This window comes from Aristolochia californica, unplaced genomic scaffold (assembly GCF_029961685.1).
Source record: "Aristolochia californica isolate CCGP_79_NKW_82.1479 unplaced genomic scaffold, dmAriCali1.0.hap1 SCAF_10, whole genome shotgun sequence".
NCBI lineage: Eukaryota > Viridiplantae > Streptophyta > Magnoliopsida > Piperales > Aristolochiaceae > Aristolochia > Aristolochia californica.
In genome coordinates, this window is record NW_027181771.1 from 32,246,529 (window position 1) to 32,266,223 (window position 19,695).

Below are 19,695 nucleotides of genomic sequence, written 5' to 3' on the forward strand. Positions count from 1 at the left end.
CTTTGAACAAATTGCCTTGTTGTGTTTCGAAGCGTTTGTGATTAGTCTTACCACCCTACATAATCTCCGTGAAATTGCAGTCAAAAATTTTTTCTTCATCTCAACTTGAACGTAACTTCGGCTTTCTCCAGCGCTTCGAAGCAATTGAGGTTCATTTAGCCAGCTTAGAAAATGTCATTTTTCAGGCTTAACAAGACGCATTTTCGCTTGTACCATCAACTGCACGCCCATCTTTTTCTGTTCGTCTTTAATCTATTTAACTTTATTTTTAGCCACCCTTTACGAAAGATGAACATAGGCAAAAGAAGAACAAAATAGTCTTATACATTTCGAGGTCAGAGAATTCAAATAGTCCTACTGTGTTTGAATCAAATACTCATCCTTCCTCTAAATAGTATTTCTGTGAGTCATCCAAGAACAGCAGAAATAACGTCACGATCATGAATAATAAAACCAACAAACTGGATCGCTGTTAAAGCTATTATCCATTTCTTCTTATTTCACCTGATGCTTTAGAAGTCCTTTCGCTCATGAGTTTTAACATGACGAATTGGCAAGAAACTAAGCTTCTGTAAAATTTGAAAAAAATTGCAGTTTAAAACCAGAAATGTAGCTATAGATTTAAAGATGGGAGGATAACATAATGGCATTGAACTGAATTCATGAAATAAACAACAAGATTGGATCCAGTAAAACACTTTTTTATCAAGGATTCAGTACAAGTGACGGAATAACAGGTTGTGTGGTAGTTAAGCTCACCACATATATTAATACTTCTTCCTACTCTTTTGAAGTAATGACCAGCAACCCTAGGGCACCAATTAGTAAGTACTGCATTAAAACAGCAACAATCAGAATTCAGATATTCAACTCCTCAAATGAAATCTTCAGTAGTATTAATGCCAGAAGAACTAGTTATTAACGATTTAGGTCTCATGATTTTTCTAAAGCAAAGAGAATTTCAAGCAGAGAGTATGATGGAGCCCACAAAAGTAACCTTTTACTTGTTGAAATATCATTTTCATTAGGTACTTCATACAGCCCAATTCAGCTAAACTATCAATAATACTACTATACACCCTAATACAGAGACTTGGAAAATGACGTGAAACCTCAACATCCATCCAAAAGAAAAAGCCATGATAAACTAACTTTAACTGAGTGGCTGCATAACAAACAAAAATTTCAAAATTCTACAAGCCATTTCATTTTTCTCTCCCTCCATATGTTAGTAAAATGGATAATGCAGGAACTTGGGGTCAATCTGGACATTTTTTAAAATTTGTCCATTAAATATGCCATGGTTTTCTGTCCCCAAACTGCTTTAATTTTCCTGTAAAGCAAGGTTCAGCGTTTTTTGTTGGAGCCTCAGGTTATCACCTTCTCTCTTCAATAAACTCTTTCCATATTGTCAAGATAAACACATTTCTAGGAAATATAAACTCTCCAAGGCACCCAGAAAACGTTTCAAGTATAGATGCATTTCCAGAAGAGGATACTAATAAAGACCTTTGTTGAGTCTGACCTCTCAACATAAGTAAATTCTAATGTGAAATTGCATTTCGTACCCCACATTTATCCTCTTCATATTAATCACATAAAGTGCATTGACTATGGAAATAAATATTTTCTCTATTTCACAGTATTCAAGTTTCTACAAGGGGGCACCCTGAAAACGTTTCACGTATAGATGCATTTCCAGAAGAGGATACTAATAAAGACCTTTGTTGAGTCTGACCTCTCAACATAGGTAAATTCTAATGTGAAATTGCATTTCGTACCCCACATTTACCCTCTTCATATTAATCACATAACGTGCATTGACTATGGAAATAAATATTTTCTCTATTTCACAGTATTCAAGTTTCTACAAGGGTGCAAGCCCAGCCTAAATAATTTCTTAGTAGCAAATCATAAGGAGACATGAATCTTAAGATGGAGATTTTCACCATTCACCCTCCCATGCTATATTTAACAATATAAAATGAAATAAATAAAATTCCACTAAAGCACTTTGAGATGATATATAATTTTCACAAAACTACTTTGGAAGGTAAAAGACAATGACATCAGAGAACAAACCTTGATAATAGGCTTTTCAGTCATGATAATGGTCACCCAACCAACATACGGTAAAAACCTGTAAAGAATGAAAAAGACATTATAGATAGGCTATTAGTTAATGACTGACAATTACACATTTTTCCTTTCTATCTTTCAGTTCCCAAAAAAACAATAAACAGGTAAACTGTTTACTTCTGAAAAATATAAAATACTCAATCCTCAAGGCTTTCATGTAATTTCATAGGTATAGAAGGTTTACAGATGTTTAAGGTGCCTTCGGATACTGCTTGATTGTTCTCTTGTTCTAACTGTTCAATTCATAGTGTTTTTTTAACCCAACACCGTATTCTATCTTTTAATTATTAGATCATAAAAAAGAGTTATCAAAATTATTTCACCACACCTTGAAAAATTATTAATTTACACTAATCCATCAGTTTTAAATTCTAGTCATTGACGCTTTCTTCATCTTTTTCGGAAAACAGGAAAATGCAGTAACAGTTCATCCACAGAAATTCTTGTTCCCCTTGTGCCTTTTTATATTTTGCCTCAGAAGCAGAAAAAATGTTGGGTTTTTTTTTGGAATATTGAAACCTATACCCAAATGATACTTGAACCCAAGACCTCACTTCATAGTTGTCATTGCTAATCAATTTCCTATTGATTAGGGTTCTTCGTGTGCTTTGTGTGTGCTTTGAATCCCTCTGTCACTCATTCAACCATGGATCTCACTTTCTCTGCTCCAAAAGACCTCTCCAAGCAAAATTATCCAGTTTGTTACAATTGAGGCAGATTACTATGTTATACTCCCACACAAAAATTTCTGTATTTATCTGTTTCCCCAATGTGAGGACCACAAAGCTCATCCCAAAAGAGGGTACTCTCTCTGTAAAATATTTGACTTTGAAGATCCAGCAAAGAGTTTTAAAGAAGTGAAGACTTTCAGGATTAGTTTGGAAGCGTTTCTCAAACTGGATAATTTTGTATTATATACACTGAAGGATAATTTTGTAACTTATCACAAGGGTAATTTAGGTGTTTTGTTTTACTTTATACCTCTATCCTTTGAAATATATGTTTTCTTTATTATAATTTTTGTATTTCCAAAGCCGTCTTTGATGTAATTACGGAGAGAGGGGCTTTTTTTCTGAAATTTTCATGTCTATTAAGTTAATAGACTATAAGAGAGGTCTAGGGACCGAATTTGACCCCTATCCAGAACCTCCCTCTCATCAAACCCTAATATTCTACTACTTCACAATGCTCTTCTCTGATTAGGCATAAGTGAGTTTCTTTCATAAAAGGGCAAGTATGCCCTTAACAAATAGAAACAATGACATAGCAGAATAAGTTAGACGTAGTCACCAGTTAAGCCTCTAACATCTAGATAAAATACAGAAGTATACAACTTGAACTATAATACCCCTCTAGGAAGCTAGTGTTGATTTATTATTTTCCTCCTTTCTTCAACAAGTTCAGTTTATTAGATTCCTGGTTCAGTTTTTTTCCCCATTATGGTCAGTATTAATTCTGGTTATGAAGTTCTAGTGATGGATTTTTTCTGTCATTTAATCAGTTCACTTAGAAACTATGAAGGGGAAATCCCACAGTGAAAAATGTTGAGAGAAGTAAATGGGATATAAGGTTGATCAATAGGGCTCCAAAGTGACTAGTCATTTTAGGATGGAACTGGGCTCAACCAAATAGTGGTATTAGAGCAGGTTGTGAAAGTGGGCCGAGGCCCAATGTGTGTTTCCTAGGTTATTTGTGTGTTATGAACTCCATGAGGTAAAAACTAGGTTGTTTGTGTCGTGGACATACTGCAAGTCCATTCCATGTAAGCATGGACACAGGGAAGTGCGAAGTGATAAAAAATCCCACATTGAAATGTATTAAGAGAAGTGAATGGTTTGTAAATTGGGCGATAGGTCTCCTGAGTGGCTAGACATTTTGAGATGGAATTGAGCTCAACCTAAAAAAACGATGCCTGGTAGGATGGTAGAGTCTTATGTTGTTTAATTCAGTTGCATCAATTTTAATTCACTCTTTTGTTGTTTAAACTGGTAGCAACAATTTTAATTCACTTTAAAGAGCACTTCAAAAGATGCACAATTCATCAATATCTCCAAGTAAATTTGAATAAAAATGATGGATGAGCTGCACTCCCTTGGTTTCAATCTCAATCATGCTTTTCATATTCATTTGAGCAGATTATTAATGGTAAATTATCCAGTTAGTTAAGGTATTTCACCCTTAGATAGTTTTATTTGACAGAAAGACACTGCCAAGGTCAGTACAATAAGTGGGTTTCTCAATGGAATGAGTGCATTTCAAAAGTTTCTAGGAGGCAAAGTACATTAATATAAAATAAAAGGGGATGCTTCACTACTTACCCTATTGCCCTTCCCATAATATGGTGCTGCTGCAGCCAGAGCTGGCCATGAGCATACAGCAACCGGTCATCCCCATAATTATTATCACCTGAACCATAATGAGAAGTTTTCTAATAAAGAAGGTCATCACTGAATAATTCACAAATTGTAGTTGATAAAGAAACTAATAAAGAAAATACAGTGATGGACAAAACATATATCCACATTGAAAAACTTCAAAGGAAATAACACAGAATATGGAATGCATGGAGTAGATGGGACATGTATAAATATTTATGTCGATTTATAATTTCTTCTTCTTGTCATAAGCCATATTGGTTGGGGGGAGTTGCATGTATAATCTACATTCCAAAAAAAGAAAAAAGCAAAGTTAATCTGTTTTGCTTAAAAATAAAAAGGTGAGTAGGAAAAGAAGGGTTCCTTAAACCTATTTTAAAGCTGCAGAAAATTATCAAATTCTCTAGACCTCATGGATAAAGCATACCCCATCCAGATTTTTTTTAATAATGATGCATAGGATACAGAACTTTGGTGTTAGGGTGTATAGATTGCTAAACTGATCATGATGTAACAATAGCTTGATGGGGTACAGACAATCTTGACCTGTAAGTAATCTTATTAGTGGCTCACATCTCTTCACCAAAAGAAAATTTTTAATTCATCATACCCATGAAGAGATTAGTCCAACAGTAGTCCTATTTTGGGTTTGGAAAAGAACAAGAGTCAAAGAGTAGCTTGGAACATTCAGTACCTTTTGTGAGTACATCAACCTCCTTTGTATCTTGTCGTTCATGAACCTACAACAAAAAGAAAAACGTTAGTTTAAAAGTAAACACAAAAATTTCAACCTCAGATGCAAGAATAAACAGTAAAGAAGTTGACGAAAATTAACAAATGACTGTGTAGCAAGAAATTTACAAAACCTTGCACACTATCAGTACAAGAAAGACTAGAGTTGGAAAAGTCAGATAGAACTCAAGTCAGAGAAAACATAGCTTAGAAGAGTACCTTGATGACTCGATGCACTATTGGAATATCACGTCCCTGCAACCAAAGACATGAGGACATAAAAGAGAGATTTGGATAAAAAAACCTAAACATTCACAACCATGTAAGAAACAAGAAGAAGAAATGAAAAAACAAAACAATCAACCATAGCAAATACTAAAAAAGTGAAGAGACAGCTTTCTCAAAAAACAACCCAATGTGGATCCATCAGCAATCTATGGTTATACCAGAATGTAAATAAAAAAACAACCCAATGTGGATCCTTCGGCAATCTATGGTTATACCAGAATGCAAGTACCCAATAATTCTTTGGTACAACAGAAAAAAAAAAGTAGGAAAGGTATAATAGAAGGACAAAATAGGGGTAGGCACAGGGTGGTTAATCCACACCTTTATGATCTATTTACACAGGCAGAAAAAATAAAATGCATGACTCTTAACAATTGAGACAACAACACCTAAGTGAAAGAGAAACAAATAAAATATGAACTGCCCTTAAACTAATCATGTATATACAAGAGAAATGTAAGAAAATAATAAAAGCAGTGTATGAAACAGTAGCAAGGAATGCATACATCAACATTGAATACAACAATTTCCCCAGCACGAATCGGATCCTTACTCATGCGCAGGAACAATATGTCTCCCTGCAAAACGAGAAATGAATATGCTACAAAAGCATCAGACAGGAATATAAAATGTTTGTAAAAGTGTATTTGCATCCACATGCATGTGCACATTTGTGGGTAATTATGTTTGGGAGAGAAAGAGAACATTTTTTGCCCAACATTGACCTATATCAGCATAAATGAGAATTTTTTTCCACCAGTTTTTTTAACTCCTGATTTTTATTTTTATTTTGAAACATCATGATTTTATTTTTAAAATGGAGCTCATGACTTGAATGTTAATAAAAAAAATGCTTCATAGAGAACTGACGTGCTGTAACAATGAAGAGATTTTGATGAAGTTACAAATGATCAAGTGGAAGGACTTCTATGGCAATCAATGAGAAGACTAGTTGAATACTTCGCACCTTTTCTCTTGAAAAATATAAGCAAGTGACACATCACACTCGCAAGTGGTCAAAACAAGCCTAAATCTCCATAAGGAAGTAGTTCCAAATCATTTTGCTAAAAAGACTCACCCTCTTAAAGCCAGGCTCCATACTCCCAGAAAGAACAACTACTACAGGTGATTCACTTCCAGTAACGCACATAAGTCCTTTCCATATTATTAGTGCGGATGTGACAATCATACCTGAAAGTTACAATGGTAGAAGTGTGAATATCCAAAAGAAACGGATTTGAACAAACAAGACAATCCCATGTGCACATCACTTACCGAAAGCCAAAAGAAAGATTCCTCCATAAGTACAAAGGTTTGAAATTCTTATTGAGGACGTTTATCTAGAAGATATTGGTCGATATAAACTGACGGTAGAACACAAGAATGAAAAGAGTGCGCAAAACGGCCAGTTTGGATCAAAATCCAAACAGTTACATATTGCCGTTGGGTAAAAATGGTTCCTTTCCAATGTTTCTTCCATCAACTTTAATCTAAACATAAGTGATTGCAAAAATAGATGAGCTGGCATCACATATTTGAGGTTGTTCAACGAAGAATGACAATGGCAAGCACCTGAGAACTCAAAAATAAACCCCATGTAGTAGTGTTAGCCAGAGGCTTAACTACTCAAGTTGATTCAATTACTCGAATCCAAAGCAAAAAAACACCGAGTCGGATTTATAGAACCAGATGCACATAGAAGCATACAGGATATTCTATGAAAATAAAGCGTGAGTGAAACTTTTCTTCTAATAGAGACGAGGCCGAACATAAATCGATTTCAATCAAGTTGAAATTTTTAAGTCACCGAAACAATTCCTGAGGGCTTCCGAGGAATGAACAGAAGATGAAAAGAAATCTTACCAAGACTAACGGCCTGCGTGAGGACTTGTCTGATCTGAAGAGAACGGATCGACTCCACAGTATCCCCAATAAAACCCATTGCCCCTACTCTGCTCCCTTGTTTGAAACTCAAAACCTTCCGCTCTCTCACTCGGCCCCCAACTATGAGGTTAAAAAGAAGAGGAGACAGACGAGCAGAGATGGAGCGCCTATAGAAAAGGGGGAAGAAGATCGGTAAGATGTCTTTGTGAAACTCGATTTATTCTCAGACGGACAAGCTTCAGAGTTCGGTCTCGAGTTCAAACGGGCCGGTCTGGTTTACTCCTCACAACGCTTGAGTATGCATTCCACCAAGGCACGTCCGGAGTGGCTGAGCTGCCAAGTGACTCCAAATTCGGATATCCGAATTGGAATAATAAACTTAGATATTTTAATAAAATAATTTAAATAATATGCACTAATTTTATATTTGTACTTGAGATGAAGCCTGATTTAATACATAAAACCATTTGGTTGGAAACATATTAAATGATTATCTCAACCGTCCGATCATAATCAATGGTTATCTCAATCGTTTCTTATATTTCACACCAGATTGTTTTTCATATTGGATCAGGACTATCATAACCGTACGATCAATGGCTATCTAAATCATCCAACTATGATTAGATGGCTGAGATAGTCATTTCGTATGTTTCACACCAAATGATTTTTCATATTGGATCAGTTGTGTACTTCCCTCTATAATTAAGTGAATAATATAAATAAAATAAGATATTTCATATATCTACTCGTTTTTCACTTAAGAACGTTATACACAACAAGTGAAATCACAATTTGGGTTTGATAAACCCGAAATTTACGAGTGATATACTACTTAGAGGAGAAAGAAAAATAATTAATTAAAATTATTTTTTACCCTTGTAAAGTATTTTTGTGTTTTTTTCTATTGTCCATCAATTGTTTGGCCCTTGTTTTTCACTTTACCCCTAATAGTCTATTAAAAATCCTAGATCAATCATCATCCAACATAGAAATAGTATCTCAGTCATCCGATCATGATCGGATGACTGAGATAGTCGTTGATCGGACGGCTAAAATAGTAATTTTGAATGTTTCATACCAAATGGCTTTTTGTATTGGATCAACTCTCTTAAAATGAAAAATTATATATAAATGTTAAAAAACACCCATGTGTGTAGGAGTGGTGGAGCTAATAAATAAAGATAATTTTCATAGATATGACATAAAATTTAATTATACAAGTTGGTGTACGTCCTCTTATATTTTGTTTCATTTAAATTATATAATCGTAAAGACATTATAGTCATTGTGAACACCTCCCACAATTATAGATATAGGCTAAAGGCATAGGTGAAAATATTTAAGTTTCTTCCTCTTAGCTCAAATTCGTCTTTACACCTCTCTTTTTTCCTCTTCTTTTTCTCTTTTGGTTTCTTCACTCCTCTCTCCCAAGTGTTTTCCCTGTCTTCTATCTTTCCCTTACAATCTTTTGTGTTTATGTGTTGGCCCTAAAAATTAATAACGGTTTATGTTTATTTTAATGCAGACACGTGATTTTCACTAATTTTAAAATCATATTCTAACATAAAACATGTTTTCATACCATTATTCACCCCTAAGAAAGTCGCAAAAATATTAAGGGTGTGTTTGGCAGCCACAAAAAATAAAATAAAATAAATAAAAGAAGAGAGAAAGTCGCACTCTCTTGACACTCCTCTTTGCTTCCCTCTCAACACTCGGTCTTTTGACACTCCTCTTGCTAACGCCTGCTTCCCTCTCGACACTTCAAAACTTTGACACCTTCCTCTCACCCTCTCATCATGCCTACTCCCTTCTCGCTCGATCGCTGCTCCCTTGCTACGGTGGCTCAGCCTCGCCATAGACACCATCCTCTCAGCTATCCTCTCAACCTAGTCTTCATTTCAGCCACATTTCTCACCCTTCTTCTCAATTCCCCTCTGTTCATCCTCTCGCTGCTCCCTCTCTCAAAATCGTTTTGTATTGAACTCCTCACCCTCTAAAGTTGGATTTCAGAAGCCGATTGACCAAGGTAATTTTGTAGGGTTTATATTAATTGAATCTAATTTTTGTATTTAATTATTGTATTGATTTTAATTAATTTATTTAATTACTATATTGGATTTTTGTAGTAATTTATAGTTTAATTACTATATTGATTTTTCGTGTGATTTATAATTTAATTAATGAATTTTTGTTAATGAAAATCCTAGCAATTACAGATAAATTAAACTGTGATTTAAATTAAAGTTGTTACTAACTTTAATTGAAACTTGATTGAATTGATCTTTGTATTTTTTTTAGTTTATGGATTTTTATGCCATTTAATGTATTTGATTTCAGTAAATGAGTAGATTATTCAATATTGATGATTTTGAATGTTGTATTTTATTTATGTTAATTAAATGATGATTTTGTTCTAATGGATGATCTATTGAAGTTGATTTTAATTTTTTAATAAAATTTGCAATTTTGTGTGTTTAGGGCCTAAACCCTTTCCAATTTGTTAGGGTGCAGGGTTTGAAACCCTCAACCCTATACCCTAACCCTAACTGTAACCCTAAACCGATGGGCGGAGCGATGAGGGATGCGTTGTCGATGGGAAGTCAGTAGGACATCGACAAAAGGAAGAACAGTCGTCGGTGGAATTTGGGTGTTGGCAATGGAAAGAGGATATCTAGATGATGAAGATGCAAGCTCAGGAAGGAGGTGTCGGGCAACGGAGGTGATGGTCTTCAGTGACAGAGGTGTCGACTGATAGTGGTGACAAAGGTATCGTCTGATGGACAACGACGATGGAGGCTGATGCAGCAACAGGTGATGGCGGCGATAGCATGGAGTAGCGAAAGAAAGACACTCACTGTTTTTTTTCCTAGTCTCTGCTTACTTTTGACGGGGAAAAGGAAGCAAACATGGGGAAAATTGGAGAATGCGAGAGGTTGCTAAAGTGCATGCGCATGGCTAACACAAAGCGTGACCGGTGGTTCAATTTGAATTGTTGGAGGACATTGCATAGAGGGACTGATATGCCGAGAGGATTTCGAACAAGAAATAAAATAGAAGACAACAAATGTAGAAGAATATTCGATACCATATGAGAGGATAAACTGAATTACACCTTTGATTAATTAAGGATAGTATTTATATAATACACGGAGATCTTATCTCTTAAACTAATCCATTATCTCTTGGAGACGACGTCGTGGGTTCAAGAAACGAAGCTAATCTGGAACGACTGGTTCGTACAGAGCTTCAGAAAGTTGGATCGTTCTTTTGGATTTTTAGATGATTTAAGAGGAGGATTGTTATTGAAAGGATTAAAATATCGTGTGCAGAGACGTTTGACTTCATCTACCAAACCAAATAAGGAACCCGGGCGGTTGGGTGGGTGGGTGGGTGGGAGGGAGAATATGCACTCCCACCTTCCTTCTCTGAAAATGCCCACACCTGTGGTTTTATTTCCCAAAACGGATAGACCCAGAACATAGACCGGGTTGGTTCAAACATAACTATTTTGGGAGGACTTTGTTTTGCATGCTATTGTATACTTTTTTAATATATTTAGATATTATAAATTTTTTGTAATATTTTTTAATTTTATCAATTAAATAAACGGAATTAAAATACTTTAAAAAATAATCAGATAGTCACATGTTTATGTCAGACCGGCCGAGTCGATGGTCGGTTTGGCTTTGAATTCCGGTTCTCGGCACCAGCGAGAAGGAAGCAGGGTTAATTTAGTCTATTCAAATTTTGGTGAGAGAGACCCGGTAGCGTTCCTTCCCAGATGTTCAGCGTAGTGAGTAGTCGATGGGTCCGGATATTATCCGGATCCATTCGGATTCGTAGGAACATAATGCGAAATAGAGATCCGGATACCCTATAAAGGTCCGACATGATTCCTGAAAGGAACTGGAATCATGAGATCTGGATCCAACGATTCGTTTAGGGGCACTAATTCAACGATTCGCCTCTGAGTCAACTGCGTTTTCCGGGATTTGGATATCCGGATACTTGAACAAAGATCGGATTCGGAACTGCGATATCCGGTCCGTATTCGCCGCCGTTGTAGGAACCGTCCTTTTTGGCTTTGGTCTGCCATGATGGCTCCACACCCTTTATAAACCTCGGTTTCTTTTCTTCCCACCAGAAATCGAAGAGAAATATTCAGAGAGGTGATTTTCGCGTTGCGTTCGTAAAATGGCGAGCTCAGGGGATTTGGCCGATATTCCTTCTGTGTCTCTAATGACAGAGCTTCTTCGTCGCATGAAGTGCGCCGACAAACCTGACAAACGCCTCATCCTCGTTGGTAATCTTCTCTGTTTATGTCATCCTCTCGGCCAATGTGGTTTCAGATTTGTAATCCAGTGAGGAGCCTTACGAATATTGCTTTATGGTTGTTCTAATGGAGCTTTAGTTTATGACTAAAAGTCGTAGATTTCTTAGAGTGTTATTGTGGTTTTTTTCTTTTTCTTTTATTTTTTTTGTATCTTAGTTCTGTGATTTAATCCTTTTCTCTGGTTGATACCTCACTTCTTTATATTTTTATGTTGTGATTCTGCGCATCCTGGTTCGTTATTTTCAAGTTCAATGGAACTTGGTAGATGTTTATTGGTATTGGTTATGGTTTGACTTTCTGTAATTTGTTTTCTTCTAGCGTTTTGATTTTTTATTTAGACAACCTTAACTTTGTACCAAATTACTTTGCATTTTTTGGCATTTCCCTATATTTTGTAGCAAATCTGATTGCTAGTCTCCTGCATTTTTGCTTGATGGAAAAACTTCTCAACCAGTCAATCTACATTTTCTCACATGCTTAGTCATGGACGAATTAAAATTTGAACATTCCCAATTTTCAGTTTTGATATGGACAATGTTTTCAAGAATTAGTAAATGTAACCGAAAACTGAGAAACATACTACCTCTTTTTATAGGTCACCAGGTTCGTCACTTTCATAGGTACTTAGAATGGATGCTAAATAATTTCTCTTAATTATATATTGTGCTGGTACGTGAAAAAATGCTTTTTACTATACTGGAAATCACATTCACCACATCCACTCTTCAGTTAGTCTTATCAGTGAAACCTCTGGGTAAATTACATGGGTTGTCTGGGCGTTAGGGAGTGATCCAATTTATTGTCCCTTCATGTTTAAAGTAGCGCAGATTTTTTCAGGCAGTCCTGCTGTTTTTGGTTGTGCTATAGTTCTTTCAATTATGTCACTGGTGCTATTTCCATTATGCATAACAATGGAGATTAATTATTGTCAGGTCCACCTGGTTCTGGCAAAGGAACTCAATCTCCTATCATAAAAGATGAGTACTGCCTATGCCACCTGGCAACAGGAGACATGCTAAGAGCTGCTGTTGCTGCAAAGACTCCGCTTGGAATAAAGGCCAAAGAAGCTATGGATAACGTAATACTTCATTTGGCTGTTAAGTTATATATTTAATTGAAGAATTATGTGTTTTCTTTTTCGCTAATAATGAAATTCTGCTTAATATTTCCCCATTTATGGATTTGTTCATACTCATGTAGGGCCAACTGGTATCAGATGACCTGGTTGTTGGGATAATTGATGAAGCTATTAAAAAGCCTTCATGCCAGAAAGGTTTCATCCTTGATGGTTTTCCCAGGACTGTGGTCCAAGCGCAGAAGGTACTACCCCCCTGTGACACATTGATGATATATTTGGTAAAGTATGTTTTATTGTTATATGTTTTGTTTTTTGTCACACCTGGTGTTCTTGGATGCAGCTAGATGAGATGCTTGAAAATCAGGGAACAACAATTGATAAAGTGCTTAATTTTGCAATTGATGATGCCATATTGGAAGAGAGAATTACTGGTCGATGGATCCATCCTTCAAGTGGTCGTACCTATCACACAAAATTTGCTCCTCCAAAAGCTCCTGGTGTTGATGATGTAAGCCAATAAGACATATCATTTATTTAGCTGTTGATTAACTGAGTGATTGCTATTTAGGTTATTTGAACTTGAACTTAGTATCTTGCAAGAATAATTAAACATGTGACATCTGTTGATCTGCAACATTTTTTGTTCAAGATTATTCTCTGAATCTGTAATTTTTGTTTGTAATAAAATCAATCTCTGTTCAGAATAACAATAATAATAAAAGCATGCAATGGTTGAAGGGAGTCTAGTCCAGGAGATAATTGCAGATATTAGGAGTTGTACATTTAGAACCTTGCTATCAAACTATCAAATTCTAATTATCCTCTACTTGCTTAAGTTACATATCAATGAAGGAGATGAATGCCCTTAATTGTGGATAAGGCTGCATCGTTTTTGACTGGGCCAGGTAAAGTGTCTAGTAGTCCTTGTTAATCAACATTTTGTGGGATGTCTGCTGTTCTCTGGGAAAAATGTTATGCCTGCTAGACTGCCTTCCTGGGTAAGCATTCCCAGCATGCAGCATAGAGTTGTTTTACTTGTGTTTGCATTTCTATCTTATGCTGATATTGTTGGTTGGTCCCTTGTAGGTCAACAGATGTGAACTTCCTAGTTTCCTTGAGTCCTTCTGGATGAACAATCCCTGCATAATCATTTCTTGCTTCCTTTATGCATATAGTTTTTGGATGCAATTGTGTTTTTGTTTTCAGAATGTTATTTTACAAGTGGCTGGGTTCTCTCTTTGTAGTTATTGTTGTTATTTTTTCCCAATATGAATTTACACCACTGTTACCCACCCAGATTTCATAATAAGAAATATCCGAACATGGCCATCCACACTCTGTATGTAATTCTCAGAACTCGTAGTTTCCTCTGCTCTTACTACTACTTTTATGTAATGAAAGGTCACTGGGGAACCCCTGATTCAGCGAAAAGATGATACTGCAGCAGTTCTTAAGTCAAGGCTGGAAGCATTCCACAAGCAAACCAAACCTGTATGTTTGCTCTTGCTTACTTATTGTAGTGTTTCTAGTTGTATTATCATTGCTAAAGATTTTTAAGGTTCATATTTATAGTTTCAGATGGCAAACCTCTCAGTGCTATATATGCTTTGTGCTCCTTGCTTTTGCATTTACAGTTTCCAAAGTTTTCTTTGGTTTATGTGGCCATGAGATTAAATTGTAAGAATGAATTTTTCTGTAGTAAAGGGCTGTGCTCGAGGCTCTCATACATTGAGTTTCAGGAACCTTAGTAAATCAGTGGGAGGTTTTATATTTCGATAGATGGTAGTTTAATCGTTTTATGATTTTACCAGCAGATCTTATGAAAGAGATTGCTGTTCACTCTATCTGATTGGTCAAATGAATGACATTTTTAGGATTATCACCTGCAAGAAAAAATATTAAAGGTGAGATCTGTTGTTCACTCTATCTGCCCCTTGTTTCCTCATTCCTTTCTCGAGTCCTTGACTCACCTAAACAGCGATTTTAATCTTAATAAAAGTTAAAATTTTATTTATTCCAATCCTTCTGGAGTTCCTTTCTCATCCTGAGGGGGAAGCCCCCGATTTTCTCATAATTTCAGTTGGATGAGGTGGTTTGTAAAGATAAAAGAGGGGACTGAACTGTTAAATTGATTGACCTATAACTTTTCAGATGGACGTGAGATAAAGATGGAAGATGAGGTGGTTTGTAAAGATAAAAGAGGGGACTGAACTGTTAAATTGATTGACCTATAACTTTTCAGATGGATGTGAGATAAAAATGGAATTCTAGGGAGAGGTTGCCTCTGTTTTTCTCTCTCTCTACTCCCATTTCTTTCTCTTTAATTTCTTGTGCTTTTTTTTTTCTCCTTCCTTTTTATATTGTTGATTGTAATTCCATTGCGCACATTAACTTGATTCCATATGCTGGAAAGAATGTTCATAATTGGTATTTTGGTAATTGCATTTTATTTTGTTAAATTGTCAATTTGGAGGGAAGCAAGAGGTATGTCATAACAATGTAATTGACAAGGTTTCTCAAGCAGAAGTGAAAGCTGCCTTGACAAAGTTGAAGAAATTAAAGACATTAGTACAGTTTTTTTGTTAGCTCTCTGGGATTTCCTGAAGTAGGTCGAAGGGGGTTGGTTGTCTGGCTAGTGGCTAACAAAACAGATGTTATTAAATTTGCCTGGTAATTGACTTGGCAAAGTGATTGTGTCTGGTGGAATCTGGTTCCACCAGGTTTGACCACTAGTTTAACTGGTGATGTTGTCATTTGATGGTGTTGGAAGAGAGGGGGTTGCCCCCTGTCCCTACAACATTTCTGCAATGACAATGAAGGGATCACCCAGCTGGGAGGGCAGGGGATCCCTTCCCCATAATTGCAGTGAAGAGGAGGAGGAGAGGGCAGTACCACCCTTCCCCCTCACCCTTGTGTATGTGCAGAAAAGGGAATGGGAAGGGAGCTGCTGTGCCTTTGCTCCCCCTTTTTTTGTTTGGCAATGTTGGAGGAGGGGCTCTTGCCCTCCCCACCATCTGTCAGGAAGGGTGAACGCTCCTCCCATGATAGTGTTGAAAAAGGGGAAGGTTTCCTTACATGACCCTGGTTGAACCAGGTAACCCTGCCTGGTCAACTGGGTTTTGATCCATGATGGGTCTTGGTGTTTCTGATGCAGATGAGGCACCGGGTTGAATGGAGCCTTGTTCATCAGCCAGTCTGATCCAGGTGAAATAACACTGACCAAAACCAATGTTGGAAGATATGATATAATTAGAGTGTCATTGATGTAATTATTTTATATTTCTGTCTCTTATCACTCTTACTAGGGTAAAGGGTATACTTATAATATTGTTACTTTTAGCATCTATAAATTTAGCTTAAAGGGGAGGGTTGTCTTCTCCACTTTTCTTCTTCATGTGCTCTCTCCTTTTTTCACTCTTCCCTCTTCTTCTTGCTTCTTTTCTTTACCCAAGATGTAATCTATGGAGTCCTGAAAATCAACATAGTATCAAAGCAGTGATTGATTTTCAGAACTCCTCTGAGAGTATACTGCAACCATTCTTTGTATTTTTTGCTCCGTTTTCTGTTTTCGTGAGTAAGGTCGACTGAGAAGGGTACGTGTTTAGATTATGAGACATATTCAGAAGAGTCTTTCTTTCCCTCTGCCATTGAAGCTACTGGAGGTGGCCAACTTGAAATAGTCACAGAGATGGTCAAGACTGAGAAAGTAAGATTCAAGGTTGCTGGTATCACTGCCATTGGTATCTCTTGCTAATACTCATCATCATATTTTTGTTGGAAGTTTGCTCTGCTCGGCCTGTTGGTATTGTCCGGTGATCATGCACTCTGTTACTGTTGCTTGTCTTGAGAAGCTTACTTTGTTTGGATTCTCCTACTGTTTTGCTCGGGATTACAAATCCATCAGTATCCCAGTCATCTTCTTTGATCGCGGGCACCAAATGGACTGAAGACTGATCCATAGAGCAGTTGTTCTCAATTTCTACCCATGCAATAGAGAGATTCTTAAATTCCAGAACATCAAGCTGCCTTCACAGCAGCATTGGCGATTGACTCTTTTCTGCATTGCTTCCGTAACTTACTCTGTTTGACTGTCGGAAGTCAGTACTTACACTCTCTGCTCTCTGCCATTGCTGCCATCTCTCTCTTGCTGTCATCTGCTGGCAGGCGGTACTCGTATCTTGCTGGTATTGCCGTCGGAATTCATATCTTGCCAACATCTTCATTCTTTATTCTGACACTACTGATATTGCCTGAATCATGGATCCAGTAGACTTCGTTACTATGCTGGTAAGTTGAAGTTATTTTGGGAAGTTTCTGGAAGATTGCTGGATGGACGTCCTTTCGTTTTTCATCCAGCCTGGCCTTATCTGTTGTCATCCGACTGGTATATGGTTTCATCCGAGCCTGCACACGATTGCTGTTAGAAATCTGGAATGATTTCCAAGTTAGAGATCTATTATAGTTAACTGTCCAGTGATGATCATAAAGTGACAACTGCCTGTATAAAATCATCTAGAAACAAAGTTTCCCTGGCTGGCATCCAGTATCTCATTCCGAAAACAGAATCTTTGCGCGTGTTTTCGGTTTAAACTCCTTGATTGCGATTACAATCGTAATTGATTGCTGCTGCGTTGCCTCTTCCAGAACATCGTTTACTGCTATCTTCGTTGCTGCTTATTCTATCGTAACTGGCTTCTATTGTTGGTATCTCGAGCTGTTTCATCGCTGCTTCGTTGCTGTTTCTGGAGGACGAAGTCTCAGCTCAACTCTGCTACTCTGGTTTTGAAGACCAGCACCTTATCCATCTGACTCGGACTCGACTCGACTCGGTCTTGACTCAAATGGAATTTTCTGAGCCTGATATTGGAAATTTATACGGTTCTGTGGAATTACATTCTTACTTCTATTACTCCGAGTTTATCTCAAAATTACTACTGTATCTTCGGCTTACTGATCCGGCTTACTTGGTACCTGACTTGGGTCAACTCGGACTCACAAGTCAGCTTGACTAGGCCGATTTGCTCTCTGCCTTTGGTATATCACTCCCGATCCCGAGTTGGTGTGTTATGCATATTGGTTTGATAACTGCATTTTGGTATTGACTTGGTTACATTGGTCTGAAACCGACTTAGCTATTAACTCGGACCCATGAGCCCTTTATTCTGAGTCTCAATTTTTTGTAGAGCCAGATTGGCCTCCTGACTCGGCATTATTATTGAAGATGAACTCCTCGGTTGCTTGCCTTGGGATCATTGTTTGCTAATTGTTGTTGGCATTGGTTTATCTGATGAAGAATTTGAATTAGTAGGAAAATAAAGCACATGGTGACCTCGACTTCTTCACCTTATCTTCCTATTGATTCCCCATTACCCTTTTATTATTTGGTAGTTTTTCTCCTACCATCCTTTATTTGACTCTTACCCTTTGGCCAACCCTTTTGGTGCATTGCTTTGGTTGACCCTTTTTATATCTATGGGTGTTTTTAAGTCTATTGATACTTTTTATTGGTACCCTTGGATTTTTTTTTTGTTGTCTTGTGGATGACAGGTATTACCCATTTTAGTGATTATTATTACTATATTTGTTCGAAATCATTTGAGGTTGGTTTCGATGTATGTTTTATCACTCATTTCTACACTTTGAGAGTCTATACCTAGTTTTGTAATTATCCTTGGGACACTATAATGGAGGAGCTCATTAATACATCTATGCTGTTTGTTTCAAGCTGGGATATCTGCTATTACCTCCCAGCTTGAGGGGGAGTGTTGGAAAATATGATGTAATTAGAGTGTCATTGTAATTAGTTTAATGTTTTCTGTCTTTTCTTCACTCTTACTAGGGTAAAGGGTATAAGTATAATATTGTTATTTTTAGCATATATAAATATAGCTTAAGGGTAGGGTTTGGACTAAGTCCATAACCCTATTCTTCTCCCCTTTTCTTTCCTCACGTGCTCTCTCCTTTCTTCACTCTTCTCTCTTCTTCTTCCTTCTCTTCTTTACCCAAGATGTAATCTACGGAGTTTTGAAAATCAACAACCAACACCGAGTTTATACAGGTAGGAGTGACATCAAGTGGTACAATATTGTGAGAAGCTGAAAATATTTTAAAAAATGCAGGTCTCTGGACTAGTGATGAATGGTATGGTTGTTGTTATTAGAGAGGCTAGCTGTTGCTTTCGTGACATCGGTTCATTACATTTCTTCCAAAGACATGTTTTGAAAGCTTAAAGCTTGTTCTATGGACCTTTTGCCAGTTGCTTGTTCCTCCATTAACCATTATTTTCACTTCTATTTCAATAATAATAATTTATTTTATTTTTCTTAACAGCTAATCTTTTTGAATTTGCAGGTCATTGATTACTATGCCAAGAAGGGGGTTGTTACAGATCTTCACGCTGAGAAACCTCCAAAGGAGGTTATAGCAGAGGTTCAGAAAGTTCTTTCTTCATGACATGTGGCTGCCCTGTTCATCTGTATGAGCTTGAAAATTTTACAAAGCTTTAAGTCATTTTAATCCGGTACAAGTTGTCGGATCGTCAACACTGTTCTCTCTCTCTTTTTTCTTTTAATTTTTATTCTGTTTCTGTTCTGCTAATTAAACGTTGAGTCTTGTGAGCCTCTGAGGCATAACTGATTTCTTTCAAAATAAAAATTAGCTTCAGAAGTCCAAGAATACTGTTACAGTCTCACAAGGCTATTTTTGTTGAAGCTTTCTCACAGTATGCCGAGTATTTTTGCTTTTATTTTCAAATGTTTTGTGATTGTTATCGTCTTCATGATTTGGTATACTTTCTATTAACTTCACATAGGTTTGAGTATCCTTCATAATACAAACGTGACGCATGTCTTCATTCTTTC

The 19,695-nt window shown here is 36.8% G+C and overlaps 2 protein-coding genes across 2 annotated transcripts; one reads left to right on the top strand and one right to left on the bottom strand.

The window, feature by feature from the left end:
* Positions 1-295: 295 nt before the first annotated feature.
* LOC137942489 (uncharacterized) lies at positions 296-7,669 on the bottom strand. The gene is made up of 9 exons (XM_068788166.1): positions 7,398-7,669; positions 6,613-6,725; positions 6,041-6,112; positions 5,466-5,501; positions 5,209-5,254; positions 4,458-4,545; positions 2,083-2,140; positions 760-831; positions 296-569 (listed from the first exon to the last, which is right to left on the bottom strand). Exons 1-8 carry the CDS (start codon positions 7,474-7,476, stop codon positions 781-783), a joined length of 543 nt encoding a protein of 180 aa, XP_068644267.1. The 5' UTR covers positions 7,477-7,669; the 3' UTR covers positions 296-569; positions 760-780.
* A 3,913-nt stretch (positions 7,670-11,582) lies between these two features.
* Positions 11,583-19,580, top strand: LOC137936498 (adenylate kinase 4-like). Its single transcript, XM_068781216.1, has 6 exons — positions 11,583-11,727; positions 12,690-12,835; positions 12,958-13,077; positions 13,176-13,343; positions 14,237-14,326; positions 19,187-19,580. The coding sequence occupies exons 1-6, from the start codon at positions 11,619-11,621 to the stop codon at positions 19,286-19,288; spliced, it is 735 nt and encodes a 244-aa protein (XP_068637317.1). The 5' UTR covers positions 11,583-11,618; the 3' UTR covers positions 19,289-19,580.
* The last annotated feature ends 115 nt before the right edge of the window (positions 19,581-19,695 follow it).